Genomic DNA, 17806 nt, shown 5'->3' on the forward strand with positions numbered 1-17806 from the left:
TAAATGGGGTTCCCTAACTGTGGAGGGGCGATAGATGGGACGCAAATTCCTATTCTGACACCACCCCACCTAGGATCCAAGTACGTTAATTGGAAGGGATATTTCTCTATGGTTCTCCAGGCGCTTGTTGATCACCGTGGGCGTTTCATTGACATTAACACAGACTGGCCTGGGAAGGTGCGTGACGCAAGCATCTTTCGGAACACTTGGCTGTTCAGGAAGATGCAGGCCGGGACTTTTTTCCCAGAGCAGAAAATCACGGTAGGGGAAGTTGAAATGCTCATTGCGATCCTTGGAGATCCTGCTTACCCGTTAATGCCGTGGCTCATGAAACCCTACACAGGGAGCCTTGATACTAGCAAGGAACGGTTCAACTACAGGCTGAGCTGGTGCCTAATGACTGTGGAGTGTGCCTTTGGCCATTTAAAGGGCCACTGGCGATCTCTGTATGGGAAGCTGGACTTGGCCGAAAACAGCATCCCCGCAGTTATATCCGCGTGCTGTGCCCTCCATAATATTTGTGAAGGGAAGAGTGAGAGCATCACTCAGGCATGGACCTCCGAGGTTCAACACCTGGAGGCTGAATTTGCACAGCCAGAGAGCAGGGCTATTACAGGGGCCCAGCCCGGGGCTGCAAGGATTAGGGATGCCTTAAGGGAGCAATTTGAGGCTGAAAACCAGCAGTGATATCTGGTGCCCTGCACGGGAGTGAAGTGCAGTAGTTCCAATCTTTAGGAATCAGTGTCTGCTAAGCAGACTTGCAGTGCCTGTTTATTTCCTGGGCTAAGGAGTCTTTTACTTTATGCAATAATAAAGAATGTTTTCAAAGTCAAAGAATCCATTTATTGAAAAGAAAAAAAAGTTATTTATTGAAAAGAAACAAGGGGGTGGAGTGGGGAACAGTACAATCACAGATTCACTTATGTCCTGTCTGGTGTGCTGTGTAGTGAGTGCTGCACTTCAGGACAGCTATTCTGCATGGTGATGGGGGTTGAGTGCAGAGGGTAAGGGTCGTGGTTTTCAGGGCTGGGTGGTGAAGATACTGGTGTTGGAGGCAGCGGGTGGCATGAAGAACACGGAAGTTGGGGAAAGTGGGTTGGAGGTAACAGTGGGGCACAACGGAAAGAGTTTTAGGACAAGGGCTGTGTGGGGGGTGGCATTTGCGGTACTGCTCCTCTTTCTGCATGGCTACCAGCTCCTGGATAGCATCTGCTTGGCACTCCAGGATGCTTATGAGCCTATCAGTGCTTTGCCGCCGGTGCACTGAGTTTTCCTGGCGGATCCTGCTTTCTCTCTCCCTCCAGTCCTATGCTTTCTCATTCTCTTTAATAGATTGCCGCATCACTTCTTGCAGCATGTCTTCTTTGCTTTTTCGCGGTCTCTTCCTGCGTCTTTGCAGTCTCTGAGCAGGTGATAAGAGGGACGGCTGAGGTCTCAAGGTTGATGCAGCTGTATAGGCAAAACACAACATTTAACAGAGGCAGCATTGTTTATACCAGACAGAGTAATGATTTCCCCCACACTTAAGGAGTAGAAAACACACAGGGTCTACACAATAGCAGAATTTTCCTGTCCGAAACAGAGCACACATATCCCACAGGAGCCTCAAAATGGTGAGTAAGGGGGACTGATTGTTTCAGGGCTGCACTGTCCTCTGGGTTTCTGTGCCTTGGGGAGAGCCAACAGCTTCAGGGGGCACCTACACTGAACACGGTCCCAGCATTTTCCACAGGAGTTCGTCCTGGACGATATCTTGCTGCTGAGGGTGACCTGGGAAGCAAAGGAGGGTCTTCTACTGCAATGCGGCTTCCGCCCTGGCCCATATGCAGCTTGCCTGTGTGCAGCAATGGTCCCCGCGCCCCTCGCGGCACAGTGGCACAGACACATTAGCCTGGCTGGGACAAGGACCATGGTGGCTCTCCCGATAAACCTGCACAAGCGCATTGCACATGTTCTGGATGAGACATTCGAGGAGATTACTGAGGCCGATTACCGCGATGTGATAAACCACATCAATGCACTATTCTGCATCTAGGCATGCATGCCTAACCCTCCTCTCCCAAACAGCCCGCATCGAAAAAATTCCTTCCCGAAAAAAACCCTGCTTACCCGGAACCTGCTCTTCTGTTTGTCCTCCACCAAGGATCGGCTGCTGCGACTGGCTACCTTCCTCCTGGCTCGAGAAGAGCTCCTAGCTGCATGGCTCCAGGAATTCCGGGGAGTCTCCATCCGGCCCACCACCATCACTCCCGTTTTCCTCCTCTCCCCCGCCTACCGGCTCTGAAGTGTCCATGGTGGTGCTCGGAGTGGAGGTGGGGTTAACCCCAAGTATTGCATCCAGCTCTTTGTAGAATCGGCAGGTCGCGGGGGGAGCACCCGAGCGGCCGTTTGCATCGCGGGCTTTGCGGTAGGCACTCCGCAGCTCCTTCACTTTAATCCTGCACTGCAGGGCGTCCCGGTCATGGCCCCTTTCCATCATGTCCTTTGATACCTTCCCGAAGGTATCGTAATTCCTATGGCTGGAGCGCAGCTGGGAATGTACAGCTTCCTCCCCCCAAACACTGATGAGGTCCAGCAACTCGCCATTGCTCCATGCTGGGGCTCACTTGGCGCGTGGAGGCATGGTCACCTGGAAAGATTTGCTGATAGCACTCCACGCCACGCCGGGCTGAGCAAACAGGAAGGGGATTTTTAAAATTCCCGGGGAATGTAAAGGGTCGGTCACATGGTTGGTTACCTGAGGCCAGGGCAGTAGAGTTTGAACTGATGACCAGAGTGGCTAGAACAGGCATTGTGGAATACTGCTGAATAATTCTGGAGGCCATTCACAGCACATTGGGCAGCTGCACTGGCACCGCAGCGCTGTAGTGGCAGCGCAATACTTGCTATTCCTCTTGGAGAGGTGGAGTACATGCAGCGCTGCAACCACGGAGATACAGCGCTGCAAATGCCTTGCCAGTGTGGACGGGGAGTGAGTTACAGCGCTGGGGGAGCCTTTACAGCGCTGTAACTCGCAAGTGTTGCCAAGGCCTTAGGTACGAGGAGCGTTGCTGCAGAGTGAATGAGGAAACCAAAAAACACCCACATAGGGGAGCCACACAAACAAAGCAGTTATAATATTAAATCTAACTTAAATTTGATTATAAAAGTCAGGTTTAGAAAATTATAACTAATTGCACAAATCAGGGTCAGAAGGCTAAACCAAGAGAGAGAGGGAGAGAGATGGATTCTCACCACTCTGTGAAGCTTGAATCAATCAGGGGTCCCAGATGCTGGTGGTAGTTGAGGGTCTGGAGTGCTGGAGACAGGCAGAGCCCCCAGCACGATCAGTCAGGAGAAGATGAAGTCCCAATGGAACCGATGCAGATTTTGGATCCAGGTATCAGAACACTTACTTGAGCATGGGTAGGGGGTTTTGTAGAGAAACAGCAATGGTTCAAGGGAGAACACTAGATTTGTTTATGTGTAAACTGATGGCTCAAGGGAGTATACCAAAGTTGTTTTGTTCAGGCTAGACAATGGGAGCTGATCATTTCTGGCTATGGGAATGTTCCTGGGAGGGAGTTCACAATGCAATTAGGGAGCTTCACTACCAATAACGGATTTATTACTAGAATTGGTCTGATAACTACTGAGCTAGATGTGTACAGGCGTGGGTTCATTAACATCTGGAGCAGAGATCCCCCGTCATGCAGTGCTTCCCTGCTTTTCTGGGCCCAGAGTTCTGTGCGGTTCTTGCCTTGGAATCTCTGTTCTCCATTCTGTATGCTAATAGAGATGTCTCCTTGTCCCATTTTCGATGCAAATGAGGCTAGGGGAATTTCCTTAATCCTGTCACCCTTATCCCAGGGGTTTAGGTGTGTCTCCCACTACCTTTTCATTGCTTTTTGTAAGTCTTTCTTCTGATCGATTTTGGTTCAAGCAGAGGTGGGGGAAGCAGGGGAAAAGGGAGAAGGTCTTCCATGAGTCAGACAGGCTGGGTACTGCGCCCTGGTTCCCCAAGAACACAGAGCTGCTAGGTAACAATGTTGAGCCCAATTTTTTAAACTGTACACGGGCAATTACCTGTGAAAAAAGTGTACAATTTCAATGCACATTTAGCAAACCAAGTGACTATCTCTAGGCATATACATGACTGGTTGTTTGGGTGTGTAAGTATTCAGTGTGCATGCACCACCCTGGTAACTGAACATGAGCAGACACCTTGTAGTTTTTTTAAAAAAATCATTGTCTTAAGAGCCATTGATACATCTATGAAAACATTCCCAATGCATTATTTTATCTTAAAATTACTTTTTAAAATGTAGTGAATACAAATTGTACAATTACAAGTAAAGATGCACCTAACAATTTATGTAAGTATATGAACATCTGTGTCTGTAATAAAGGTATGAAAGCTACACAGGTTCATTGTTCATATATGCTTTTGCAGTCTCAAACCAAATCTTCTCTACAGCTTCTTGGCCCACGTCAAACATTCTTAATAAATGTTTCCATCCAGTTTTTGCTGTGATCATTAGGTATTCTTTGTTCTCAGGATACAAGAGGGAAGTGTATGAGGCTATTACAAGTGACTGAGAAAATCTACCACTCACCAAGAGAAACAGGGCGTCTCTCTCCTCTGTTGTCAATGGTACAATGCTTTCAAACCCTGCAAGAACATGCCCTCCCACACTGAGAGGATCCTTGCTCTCAATCATCATGTACATGATAGTTATTGCTAATTCAAATACATAATAACCATAGCTCATGTCACTAAAGTCCAAAATACCGGACACTCTATACTGTGGATTCTCTGGTGACGCAGTGTTGGAATCTAATAAGATATTGTGGTCATTGAGGTCCCCATGATTGATACCTAAATGCAGAAAAAATGGGAACAGTATTATGTGTAAATAATAAACAGAAGAAACTTTCCTCTGGCTTTTTTCATGCTCTTAAGAAAACCACACTGAAAATATGCACTTGATTTCCTCATCATATGTGAATACTCGGAGTGTAAATGGATACATATACTGATCTATCTCATAACAAAACTAAGGCATGACAATATTCCTATAACCCATCATGTCTTGCTTGGTCTCATTGCTTCCTAATAAGAACCTTAGCTTCATTAATCCTATATAATAGGTGACTAGATGGCAACTGGCAATGGGATTGTGATGATTTATTATTTAGCTTGTGGTAACACCCACAATATGCTAAGTGCATTCCAAATGCAAGGGATCGCACAGAGGACTTCAAAGACATTGCTATCTGATAGCTGTCTGGTGGCCTATATTAAATGAGTTAGTAGTCTCTGCCTATTTCTACCATTTGGTGTCTACATAATGAAAACCCTCGCTGTAGGTGGCAGTCTCAACAGAGGACTTGTCCACACTGGCAATGTTAAAGCACTGCCACAGCAGCCCTTTAACGTGGCTTGTGTAGTCACGGCACTAAAAAAAACACCTCCACGAGGGGTGTAGCTCCCAGCGCTGGTGCACTGTCTATACTGGCATGTTACTGTGCTGCAACTTGCAGTGCTCAGGGGTGTGTTTTTTCACACCCCTGAGCGAGAAAGTTGTAGCACTGTAAAGTGCCAGTGTAGACAAGCCCTGAGACTGAACTCCCCTTTCATTCTTTGAGATGATTCCCTCCCAGTCCTGTTTCTGAGGCATGCTCAAGGTGCATTGTGGGGAAATTTGTAAATGTTCCGTGGATAAAGTAAATAGTTTCTGCCTACAGTGCCTTGGATTTGCCACCTCTTACAAACACATTCCCTTTTAAAAATTTCTTACATTACATTACAGTATAATGGTAAAAATACTCACAGGCTCGAAAATTGCTTAGCTTGGGTACTATTTTATCTTTGAACTGCTGAATAACTTGTTCCACAACTTCACGATAACTGTTCTGGCCCAGGGCATGAATATACTGTTCTAGAAGAGGAACATTTGCCAAGTTCCAAATGAACTTCCCTCGATGCAGACTTTTTATTGATGGATGATGGAATTTCTTAAGGAAAAAACAAGAAAGAAAAAAAGACTGTATACAACAGCTCTGCTACAATTAAGAAGTGGCCTGATCCAGTGCTCACTGAAGTCAGTTGGAATGCATTGATTTTAATGGGCTTTGGATCAAGTCCATGGAGAGGGAGCTTTGCTTTGACAGTCATTTCATACCATGTTAAACCTTGTGATGGTCTGAAATTTAAGCCTCATTCAAGCTGAAGTGTGAAAATCCTTCCCTTAAGATAGTTGTAAGAAACACTTAAGGGCCACACCTAAAAACAAGGCCTAATAGAATCTCCCCAGAAACTAGCACTATGGTTCCACACCCATTGTGACTGTGTGTGTGCGCGCGCATTAGAGAAAGAAGCAGCGAACACAGAAGCTGAGGACAGACAAGAACAGAGAGCGGGACAGAGGCAAAAAGCCAAAAAGCTGAGCAGTAGCATCTGAGCACAGTATCATCCTGGCAAAAGCTAGAGAGAGGGCTTTTGGGGCTGTTGGCTAAAGAGGCTTGGGTAGTAAGCTAAGAAACTGCTCCTTTTGTTTTTGGTTCCTCCTGCATTTGGAAAAGCAGGACTTGGTACATGCCTTGTAAATACACAAGATTGCATCAAAGAAAATACCAGACTCCATCAATTTCTACTTTCATCAGGAACATCTCCAGTACCCCAAAATTTGACTAGCTGCTCAGGGAAACAATACCAACGGTGTCCTGGAAGATGATTGGTACATTGATACCCACCCACATCTTTTAGTAACAAAGATTAATTTAAGCAATTCATCATTCTTTAAAATATTATAGAAGTGCTGGTGATGATAATATCTTACATACACGTAGAAACTTTAACCTGTAAGAATCCCACAGTGCCTCTCAAATTGCATACATCCAATAACACTTTTTGGGCACAAGCTATACATACAACTGCTGCCAAAGTGTAAAAGAGACAGAACCTGAAGGTATTTACCAAAAGTGGATACAATCTGACCATTTAAATGCAACCACTTCTGGGATAGAGTCTGACAACCAGCTGGCTTTCAGTATACTGCACAACAGTGCAAGGGATAGGAAACTTTGGCCAATGATAATGGAGCAAAGCCATAGGCTTATAAAAAGTGTCATGGGACCTTTAATGTCCATTCAACACAGGCAGACACTCACCCATAAGATCTGCACGCAGTAAACTAACTGCATCTCGTTTTATTTACTTGGAAAAGATGAACAGCCAAGTCAACCGTACTCTGATTTGACCTTGTGTATCCAGGGAATCTAGGTATTTCAAACAATATTTAGGCCACTAAGCCATTCTCTCTCATTAACATGTGCAGGTAATTTCTGAAAGCAGCATAGAGGAGGAGTGGCATACCAGTGCCTTTCTTAATTTTTGCCACTCTTATATTGGCATAATCTCCTTGGGTTAGCTTGGCTAAGCTGGTTTTAGGGGCAGATTCTGCCAGTGGTGCAGTGCAAAAGCACATTGCAGTGGCAAATCTAGCCCCATGTTGGTTTGGTATTGTTTATTTGGTTTGGGATAGTTGAAAATAGAAGTATGGATGAAAATCACAGATACGATAATGAACAGGATACTGCCTCAAAACTAAAATGTGATTACATACTATTACAGCATCTCTGATGCAGTAAGAAACACTGCACTAGTAAGAACAATGCCACTTGGTGATCAAACATTGCAATTTTAACCTTCTATAACAGGCAATGTCAGCTGTTCAGGAGAGAGGGACACCATCAATGTGAAATCTATTCAGTTTTAAAATACAAGTTATATGTTACTCAGGTTCTATACCTTCCTATGAATATCCCCTGCTAATGTTTATGATTTTATCATAACATGTTGCTATTTTAAAAATGTTTTTCTCTCCCCTGTGGCTCTGTAAGACCCACACAGGCAAACAGAGAATCTAATAGGGGAAACAGTGAAACTGACTATACACAAAGTGCTGTCAAATGTACAAGGAAACTAACTGGGGGGAAAAAAGGAAATTATTTTTCTCTACTATCTGTCAGCTATAGTAATCTTGGATTTTGTGTGTCTCTTGAGTGACAAGAAGAAGGTTATTTCTTTTAAATAAATGAAACTTGTATAACTGAAGTTATATGGGGCATATGGATTTTTCCCCATTCTCCATTAAAGTTAATCATCTACTTCTCTCTTTCTTCAGATAATGTAATGTATATATATTCTGAGAGCAGCTTGTCTATTTAAATTGTTTCAACCGCATTGCATTTTAACACTATGGACTCTTGTAACACTAAATTATCTTTCCCACACTGATAAATGCGCTTAACATTTAAAAACATGGTCAGTAACACTGGCAATTCAAATTTCAGTAGTACAATTATCTGAAGTCTGTAGCCAGAAAATGAGAAGCAGAGGTTAATGAAAAGTATTACATAGTACAAAGTTCTCTTATGTAACAGAAACTCAATTACTAGCTGATTTATTGGCCTTCGTTACTTTGTTTAATCAAAGATGAAAGGAAGACCTTACTTTGCATTCCATCCTGTTTAAAATTTATTTGACTGGAAGCAGCACATTAAGGGAATTGTCATAAATGTCTACATATTAAGCACAGCTGTTCTGTTACAAGTGTACCAATCTATACCAGTGTTAACTGGTCATGGTTCAAATGGTTACTATAAAAAGAGAGTCAGGTCAAAATGAATTTTCAAAAAATTCAGCCAGTTGAGCTTCTGGGATGTCCACTTCACATAATAAATAAATAAATAGTAATACTACCTTGCCCTTCTTTAGCACCTTCCCCGTGAGGATCTCAAAGCACAGTACAAATATTAATGAAATCAGCCTCACAACACCCATTAGTAGGCAATAGTATCTCCATTTTGCAGATGAGCCACAGAGCAGTTAAGGTCAAGCAGCAATTCTATTATGGAGGACAATCTATTAATAGAAGAAGCTCTTCCTACAGGAAGGGTTATACTAATTATGGGTATGGCTAAGACCCCATAGCTGAACTCTGGCTCTGAAGACAATCATTGGAAGGTTAGCACTAATAGAGAAAGGAGCTGCAGACAGACACAGTAGGCTGATTCTGTCCAGTTTTCCTTGGGTATATATATATTTAATGCGTATAAATCTACCTATCTTAGGTACTTTTATGGCTCCTGTTACCAGTATCTGAGAACCTCACCATCTTTAATGTATTTAATCCTTACAAAACCTTTGTGAGGTAAGGAAGTACTATTATCATCATCTTACAGATGGGGAGCAGAGGCAGAAAAAGAATAAAAGTGGCTTGCTCAAAGTCACACAGGAAGTCTGTGCCAGAGCAAGGAACTGAACTCAGGTCTCCTGATGTCCTCTCCACTGCACCATCCTTCCTCTCTAACAGTATTGTCCCGTGTGTTAGCTTTATTCACTCACAAAAAGAGCATGCCTCTGTTCCGATGCCTTCAGAGACCATCTCTCAAGGCATCTCTCATGCACTGGGCAGCTCCTGATATAGCTGTAATAATGAGTGAAAGCGATTTTCAGGCTGCAAATGTACATAGTCCCAGTCACTAGCTGCTAAAATCCCTAAGGATGGCTGGCTCACGGGCTGCAAAGTTTGGATTCAGATCCAAATTCTCACAAAGTCCAGAGGCATTTAGATCAGAGTTTTTTTCTGCCTCATCTGAAAAAGGTCTAGCACAACCGTGGGGCACACTGGGTCTGAAAGCTTTTTGGCCTCCAAAGCTGCAATGAACTCCATAGAACAGTGCACCAATCATCAGTGCACACACTCAATTTAAAGAATAGGGGGGATTCTCTTTTGTTCTTATTGCCAGGTGTAGTTATGGCTAATGATTCTTGGGTGAAGTTAAGGGGAATTGGACGAGATCACAAGTAGGAAAGTATGCTGCTGAAGAAATGTATATACTCCATCATGCTGGCATATGGCCAGTTAAGGTACATCTACGTCACAATCGGGAGGTCTGACTGCAGTTCATGTAGCTATACCTAAGCTAGCAGAGCTGGCCCGAGCAGCTCAAGGAGGGCCCCCTATTTGCTTTTTATTAAGTGTGATGTGTGGGAGGTCCCCCCAAAATATTCCTGCTTAGGGACCCCAATGGGGCAGCACTGCCTCTGCAAGCTAGCTTTGATTGACCTAGCTTGCTACAAATGGCAGTGAAATCGCAGCAACACAGGTGGAGACACAGGTTACCCACCTGAGTACATATTAACAGCTAACCCATGCCGCTGCAACTTCACTGCTATTTTTAGCAAGGTAACTTGGAACTGCCAACATGTGCAGCTATCACACCTCCTGATTGCAGAGCAGACATACCTTCACATTCACAGTCATAATCTGACCCACCAGACTAGGCTCATTGCTGGGGGACTCATTTAACAATAACCATCAAATTTGAGAATTCCTATAGGTATTTTTCAGCTGAAAGCCAAATTAAATTGACGAACAGGAGCAAAGTAAGGATGTTCTCATTAACTGGCCATAAGTGATTTTGCTTGAACATCTCTCCACTGGGCGGAAAGAAGAGAAGGAAGAATGTTTAGTTTAAGTGAGGGAGAGGAGGTTAAGGGGGTGGAGAAGGGAAGGCTATTTGCAGGTGAAGTGAATTTTTCATGTGGTGTTGTAAAAATGACTGCTCCCTGAGCTGCTGCATCACACATTAGACATGAATCGCTCCTGCCTAATCCACTCTCCACTAATTCAGGATATATCAAAATTGAAAATAGTTGACCTGCTGGAATCACATTAAAGAGCAGACACCATCACTTTTGCTCTGTTCAGCATTTTTAAAGTTTAAAGAGAAAAAAATATTCCTCACTCTGAATACACAGTGAAATGTGCTTCAAAATACAGTGACTCCCAGTCATAAAAGTACATCTAAAACTGGGAATGCACACATTTCCTTTACACCGTCAATAAAATTACAGACAATAGCCAGAGGGAGAAGGCAAATAACTATAAGAAAAAAAGTGTAGTTGCAGCCGTGTCGGTCCTAGGATACTAGAGCATCAAAGTGGGTTAGGTAATGTCTTTTATTGGACCAACTTCTGTGAAGAATAGGACTAAGAAGAGCTGTGTGGCTCAAAAGCTTGTCTCTCTCACTAACAGAAGCTGGTCCAATAAACAATATTACCTCACCCACCTTGTGTCTCTATTAGTAAGAAAGACACATAGGACGAGAGTCTGTGAGGCACAGCCTAAAATATGCAGCCCATGCAGTAGGGGGTCTATGGTAGCTTTAAGCCACCTTTGTATCCTCCTGTTCCTGGATTGCCCCAGGGGTTGCAGAGGCCCTGGAATAAGGCAGACAGCTTTTCCCTGTAGGATGCAGCATTGTCCAGAATCTCCACACTCCTGGATTCTGAAGCACCGCCCCTCTCCCCTCTACACGCCAGAGCTTGCAAGGGGGTACTCACAAACAGCCTCATCACTGCCTGCTGCAGTGATTCTGCCAGGGAAATCATCCCCCCCCACCAGAATTGAGGCTTTTAGGACCCCTTAATAGTACTCTGGCCCTTTAACCCTATGTAAAGGGACCAGAATGGAAGGGAGAATTTCACTTGTATTGTTTGTGTGCATTGTTATGAAGTCTTTTGCATTTCTATAGTGCCTTCCATTCAAGGATCTCAAAGAACTTTACACACATTTATATATTCAGCTTCATAGCTCTTGTGTGCGGGAAGTATTCTCTCCATTTTACTGAGAGGGACAGGGAGGTGAAGTAATTTGACCAAGATCACAGTAAGTCTGTGGCAGAGCTGGGAATAGAACCCCAATCTTTAGACTCCCAGTTATGTGCTTTAACCACAAGAGCATCACATGTCCCCTAAAGTAAAAGGTAAAATAATGGGCAGACATACTGTTAAACAGTAAAGCCACGGGTGGGTTTGGGGACCTTGTCTAATATTATCCACTATTATGTGCACCGAGGAACATGGCTGAAGGCCAAGGACTAGATTCAATCTTGCATTCGAGATCCATTCAACACAGGATTGGGGGATGCTAGATACTGCTCCCCTGTTCTCTGGGCTGGTCTGCACTGCACCAGTTCTGGCATAAAACAGAGCAGCCATAAGAACCACAAGCTCTTTGAGGTGAAGGCAGCTGGCAGAGGAGACAGCTCAGTCCAAGCAGGAGGATCCACGTTCTAACCCTGGTTCACTAAGACATTCCAGTTGGTCACGATATGAAACAGTGAAAAACATGGAGTCCTAAGTGGCTGCAGATTTGTAGTACTTAACAACGTGGTTGTGTTCTCTTTTCAAGCCTGGAAAGAATAAGGAAAGCCATGGCTATGGCATAGTTACGTATTACAGAGCCATGTACAAGAGCACTGTCGTGTGTTGAGTACTCTATGTCTGCAGTGTTCAGGCGGTGTTTGCAGGTAGCTCTGAAGCTGCAGGACTTATGTGAATGTCTCTGATACTGTGATATGTCGCTAGTTATACGTGTTATGAAATGCATAAAATACTAGGTGGGAAGAGATCACTCCCACTTGCATGCTGAGAACAAAAAGTCTCACCTCTGTGAGAGTTTTATCCAGTCTGGCAGCTAGTTTCCCAATCTCATATAAAATGTGAGGATTTGTAGAGATTGTTGCCATGGTCATGCCTGGGAGGTAGGTCAGCAGTCTCACCATGTACTTTTTTGTCATAGAGCCAGTACCTAATAGGCAAAGAGACAGATTGTGAATCATTTCAATACACTCCATTGAAGATCATTGTGTGTAAGGACAAGGAAGTTTCTCCCATCATAAACGAAATCAAACTCAGCTCAAAAAGAGACAATTCAAAGAATAGATTTACTAGGGGACATTAGGAAAGGCCAACGCTCAGCGCATGTGGAGTGTAAGTGCAATTCCATGCCTTTACATATGAGAGTGACACACCTTGGAAAGGTTCCCCTTTCATGTGCACAAAGGCCTTGATCCAACACCAATGGCAGACTTTGCATTGATTGCAGCGGGACTAAAGAGAACCTAAAATAACAGGTTTCTCTATCAGAGTGATGAGTCTCAATGGCCCTGGTTACCGTATTGAAATTACAGTGTTGTGGGAACCAGGTTCAATAGAGTATTCTCCCACCATGCATGTTCTTGCATTGTAGATGGGTCTGAACTGTGTTTGAAACTACAGCCCCAAACCATGGAGCTGGGGAAATAACTTGTAATACGATTTATTTCATGATGTTTGCCTTTTTTCGTTTGTGATTTGCCTGCAAGCAGATCAGCATTTTCTCACATCTATTAATTTGAATGTATTTTCTGAATAATTTTTATGGCTAAGTCTTTTTCTGTTCTGTTTCTATTTGTGAGCAGTTTGATGCATTCACTATTTGAAGTTCAAGCTATTTTGACTGACCACCTTGGTCACATGGCAGGTTTCTGTTCCCTTAATGGATGAGGATAACACATAGGCTTAAGTTTCTGGTCTGAATACTCATGATTGTGAATTCCGGATTCCTTGTTGGTGATTCTTTCACTGCAATATTTGCTAAAATTTGCTGTTTCTACAAACAGTCCTGCCAGAAACACATTAGAACATTTGCAGAAAGCAAATACAAAAATGGCCATAACGTGGTCAAAACAAGTTAACTGAAAAATTAGAATTAATATGTGCAGAAATTCCTTTGGAGAATTCACAGTTCTCTGTTAAACCATGCTATGACCCTGTGTGACAAGGCATCATTCCACTCCTGTCTTTTTTCTAGATATAAACTGCTCAGAGACAGTGGTACTGGAACAATTTTTATAGTGAGGGTGCTGAAGATGGAAAGCATGGATTTGGGTTGTTATTACTACTTCAAGCCAGGGGGTGCAGCAGCACCCCCTGAACCCCTAGTTCCAGCACCTGTGCTCAGAGACCTTCTTCTGGTCAAACACCTTATGCAATCTATTTACAGCGTTCTCCCCACCATCTTTACAAACTCATGCAACTCTGTATTTACACACATAGAAGCCTTAGCTTCTCTCAGCCAAGGAAGGAGGGGGGGAAAGACAGAAGATATTTTTCGCCTGAGAGATCTCCCCTAGCTCTGGCTTTCTCAAGCCCGCCAGCCTGTCTCTTCCCCCTGGCCTGGACACTTCATTCCCGTGCCTTTTTTGCTTTCTGGGTTTTCCTCAGCCCACCCCAAACTATCAATTACACACAGCTTTGTCCCCAAGTTTACTCCAGGGCAATTTAACTGGTGTTTCAGAGATCAGAAGGCTGGTACAACGGCTGTTGTCCAGCACCTTGTCACACCCTGCTAGAGCTACCAAGGAGAATTTTAGCCTAATTACCTGAACATCTCTTTTAATACACTTCACATGCCCACACACAAAAGTGCTTGTAGGGGTTCACAAGCATTTTATCAGTGCTTTTGCAATTGCACTTATTCTGAGCAAGACTCACCTAAATTTAAGGGTAGGAGGGGTAGCTCAGTGGCTTGAGCATTAGCCTGCTAAGCCCAGGGTTGTGAGTTCAATCCTTGAGGGGACCTCTTAGGGATCTGGGGCAAAATCAGTACTTAGTCCTGCTAGTGAAGGCAGGGGGCTGGACTCAATGACCTTTCAAGGTCCCTTCCAGTTCTAGGAGATCTCCATTAATTTAATTTAAAAATTGTCTGTTGCCCTGGGACTCCCTGCACCATGGTAGTGCCAGTGTGGGACAGAAAGCACTGGCATTTCACTTGCATAGGTGCAATTGGTCTTCTAGCACAGTTCTACAGTGCACTGGATATGCTGGCAGTGAGCTTTCTGGTCACGGCTCTCCTCCCCAGAGCAGAGGTGATATTTCACCTATAAAGTTTAAGTGCTTATATTTTAGAAATAGAAAATTCGATGGGACAGTGGATTGGACGCAGTGTCTGGACACACTGCTACTGCAACAGTTCAGAGAGTGCTGTATGTGCAAGCTGAGCACCTGAAAGACGACAACTGTTGCAGATATGCAGCTGCTCTAGGTCACTCATGCTGGCATGGATTTCAGTGGCATTACTCCAGATTTATACAAGTGTAACAGAGCAGAATGTGGCCCAATTGCAATCACTGGGACAAATCCTTTGCGATACTCAGTGGTAGCTTGTTGTGGCACGAGGATGACAAAGCAGAGGATAATTTTTTGGAGGATTTTGTAATCTCTCACCTAATGATTCTAGAGACATTATGTTACCATCTTTAGTAAGATGGGGCGTAGCTGAAGGAAACCCTTCAATATTCAAAAACATCATGATCTGGGTCTGCACTTCAATGAGTTCAGGATTCTGGCTATCTTCACAGTTGGTGATTTTGAGAACATACTCGTCAGCACTGTCTGCTGTTCCCTCACTTCTTGAAATGTGAACGTGAAAATTCTGATCATCATAGCTGGGGAGTGATCTGATCGCAGATACTTTTAATCCAAACACCCTTTCAACTAATTCAGTGGCTTCTTTTTCACTGAATGCCGGTTTAATTAATGTCTGGGATTCCTGGACGTTTCCAGAAGACATTGTGTATCTAGGAGAAAGCAGAGATTAGAAGATTTCAATTGTATTCTGCCATTTAATACGGGCACAAGTTAATGTAACAAAACAGACTCTTGGATAGAAGGCTTCATACATTTATTAACAAGGGGGGGAAAAAAGCTTCTGTGTTTAATGAAAATTTAACCATTCAGGATTCTCCATGTGCATTCTCTCTTTCTTCTCCAGCTTCTTATTTGTAACCTCACTTCATCCTTTGCTGCAGTTTCATGATAAGGCCTGATTTTTTTTTTTTTTTAATACACACACACACACATTTTTTGTTGAGAAATAAAACATAAAAATGAACAACTTAGTGGATACTAGCTAATAAAATTCATAAGCACAAAATATAAAATATCACCAGTCAATGTCAAGGCCACCAGGCATATTGCTAATGTACCAACAATTTCATAAGAAAAAAAGGGATCAAAATACTATCCATGGCTCTTAAATTCAGATTCAAGATCAGATAACCCTTTCAACCAATGTTAAGTTGTAAAAAAATAAGTGTAATCCTTCTGCCAGAGGCTATCACTCAAAATTCAACTAAATATCAAGAAATATTCAGTGTCAATATATCAACAATACATTCAAAACAGCAGGACCATTAAAAACATCCAATCCATACCCAAAAGGTTCCTTTCCATTTTTTCCAATGCCAGTTGTCAGTTTTTCCATTGAAAGTGCTAAGTCAACAATTCTCCCCAAAACCTCAGCAGAGCCTTGATGAACCTTGGACTCTGTTGAAGTCAGCAGCCCCCATCCTTTACTTTTTGATGTGGGATGGGACATACTACTACCCATGTGGGTACAGAGGGAGGGACAGGAGAGTGAATGCTTCTCAAGGGCCAACCCACAGCAACCGAACTATGCTCCCCAGTTACAAACTTATTAGTGGCCCAATCTTCATATAAACCAGTTTGGTCTCGTGTAATAGACAGAACCAAACGCCGTTTTAGCTCCATTTCTGACCTGTGCCACAGTTCTGGCCTGTCTCCTATAGCCTACACGGGCTCTAGACCCCCTTGTTCTTACACTTGTTAATGTCCAAGCTTCTGCTTGCTCCATCTTTCAAACTGGTTCTTTCACCACGCTTTCCCGGGGGTGGGAAATCCGCGACCGCTGCTCTGCCAGGAGGGACTGCAGCTTTCACAACAGCTAGGAAGTTTCAGCTCAGAATACAGTCTCGGATAGCAGAGTGCCCCACACCTTCCAAACGCTTCATCAGAGATATTAGGCAACCCAACTGTCTGGGTTACATCAAGTTTCCCAGCCTCCTAGCAGCAAACTGCATTGAAACAGATCGTAAAGAAACAGACACACTGGCCAGGACATTGCGTCGATTCTGATCCTGGCCCCTTACACACGACAAAGCCTTCCGTGTCTGTTTCAGAAAGACGCTGCGCCTCTCACAGCGCATCCACCCCGCACCGCCACCGCAAAGCGGACTGGCTCCGATTTCACCGGAACGGTTCCATACCGCACACAGCGCTCGCCTCCCCTGGTCGCCTCCGAAGCTTGGGGCCCGACGAGTCTCTCCAGCGCCAGCTCCACGGCTCTTCGCCGGGGCGGATTGCAAGGAAACGTCTGATTGGCTACTGGGTGCGTCCCGCCTTTGGACGAGAGGCAGCCTGGGTTAATCAGCAGGGTTAGGGACCAGACAAGCCGCGCTCTAAGGGCTTGTCTACGCGCTTGTCTACCTTAGGCTCTGAACCGAGGGGGAGCGATCGAGCCAGCGGGGGGCGATTTATCGTGTCTAGTCTAGACACGATAAATCGACTGCTGAGCGCTCTCCTGTCCACTCTACAGTACTCCACCAGGGTGAGAGGCGCTGCCATCGACTTACCACAGTGAAGACACTGCAGTGGGTAGATCTAAGTACATAGACTTCAGCTACGTTATTCATGAAGCTGAAGTTGCATAACTTAGGGTGTCTTCACCAGGGCCGGCTCTAGGCACCAGAAAAGCAAGCAGGTGCTTGGGACGGCAAATTTGCGCAAGAATCCAGAATGAGAGCTGAGAACCAACAGGGGGCCCTGGGAGCTGTAGTTCCTTGGTTAGCTCCCTGCCTATAAAGCCAGCCCTGGAGCAGGGAAAGAACTACATTTCCCAGCATTCCCTTGGCCGCAATTAACAGGAAAGGGAGGGGGAAGGAGTGTAGAACTGAAACCTGATGCTGCAGCTTGCTGTAAATGGTAGGGATAGGGTTACCATATCTAATAAATAAAAAAAGAGGACCCTCCACGGGCCTGGCCCCGCCCATTTCCCCACCCCTAGCCCCGCCCCAACTCTGCTCCTTCCCCGCCCTAACTCCGCCCCCTCCTCCCTCCCACTCTCAGCCA

The 17806-nt window shown here is 44.4% G+C and overlaps 1 protein-coding gene across 4 annotated transcripts; it reads right to left on the reverse strand.

Moving 5' to 3' along the window:
* Window positions 1-2643: 2643 nt before the first annotated feature.
* HYKK (hydroxylysine kinase) lies at window positions 2644-17158 on the reverse strand. Of its 4 annotated transcripts, XR_004647550.1 has the most exons (7): window positions 16945-17158; window positions 15104-15456; window positions 12502-12644; window positions 5814-5997; window positions 4596-4858; window positions 3235-4065; window positions 2644-2668 (listed from the first exon to the last, which is right to left on the reverse strand). XR_004647550.1 is itself a non-coding variant. In XM_034784677.1 (6 exons), the coding sequence occupies exons 2-6, from the start codon at window positions 15447-15449 to the stop codon at window positions 3841-3843; spliced, it is 1161 nt and encodes a 386-aa protein (XP_034640568.1). In that variant the 5' UTR covers window positions 15450-15456; window positions 16945-17158; the 3' UTR covers window positions 2971-3840. The 4 variants fall into 4 exon arrangements, 3 of the variants coding, with proteins under 3 accessions (XP_034640568.1, XP_034640570.1, XP_034640569.1); XM_034784677.1 differs by lacking the exon at window positions 2644-2668 and having other exon boundaries at window positions 2971-4065; XM_034784679.1 differs by lacking the exons at window positions 2644-2668; window positions 16945-17158 and adding an exon at window positions 16500-16937 and having other exon boundaries at window positions 2971-4065.
* Between the last annotated feature and the right edge of the window lie 648 nt (window positions 17159-17806).

Source organism: Trachemys scripta, chromosome 10 (genome assembly GCF_013100865.1).
Source record: "Trachemys scripta elegans isolate TJP31775 chromosome 10, CAS_Tse_1.0, whole genome shotgun sequence".
NCBI classification, from domain to species: domain Eukaryota; kingdom Metazoa; phylum Chordata; order Testudines; family Emydidae; genus Trachemys; species Trachemys scripta.

Bases quoted from the DNA above. Each gene is read 5' to 3' on its own strand.
- HYKK (XM_034784677.1), bottom strand. From the start codon at position 15,449: ATGTCTTCTGGAAACGTCCAGGAATCCCAGACATTAATTAAACCGGCA. The intron at 12,645-15,103 runs GTGAGAGATTAC...TTTGCCTATTAG, and splicing joins AATGTCTCTAGAATCATTAG to GTACTGGCTCTATGACAAAA. The intron at 5,998-12,501 runs GTGAGACTTTTT...TTTTTCCTTAAG, and splicing joins TGGATAAAACTCTCACAGAG to AAATTCCATCATCCATCAAT.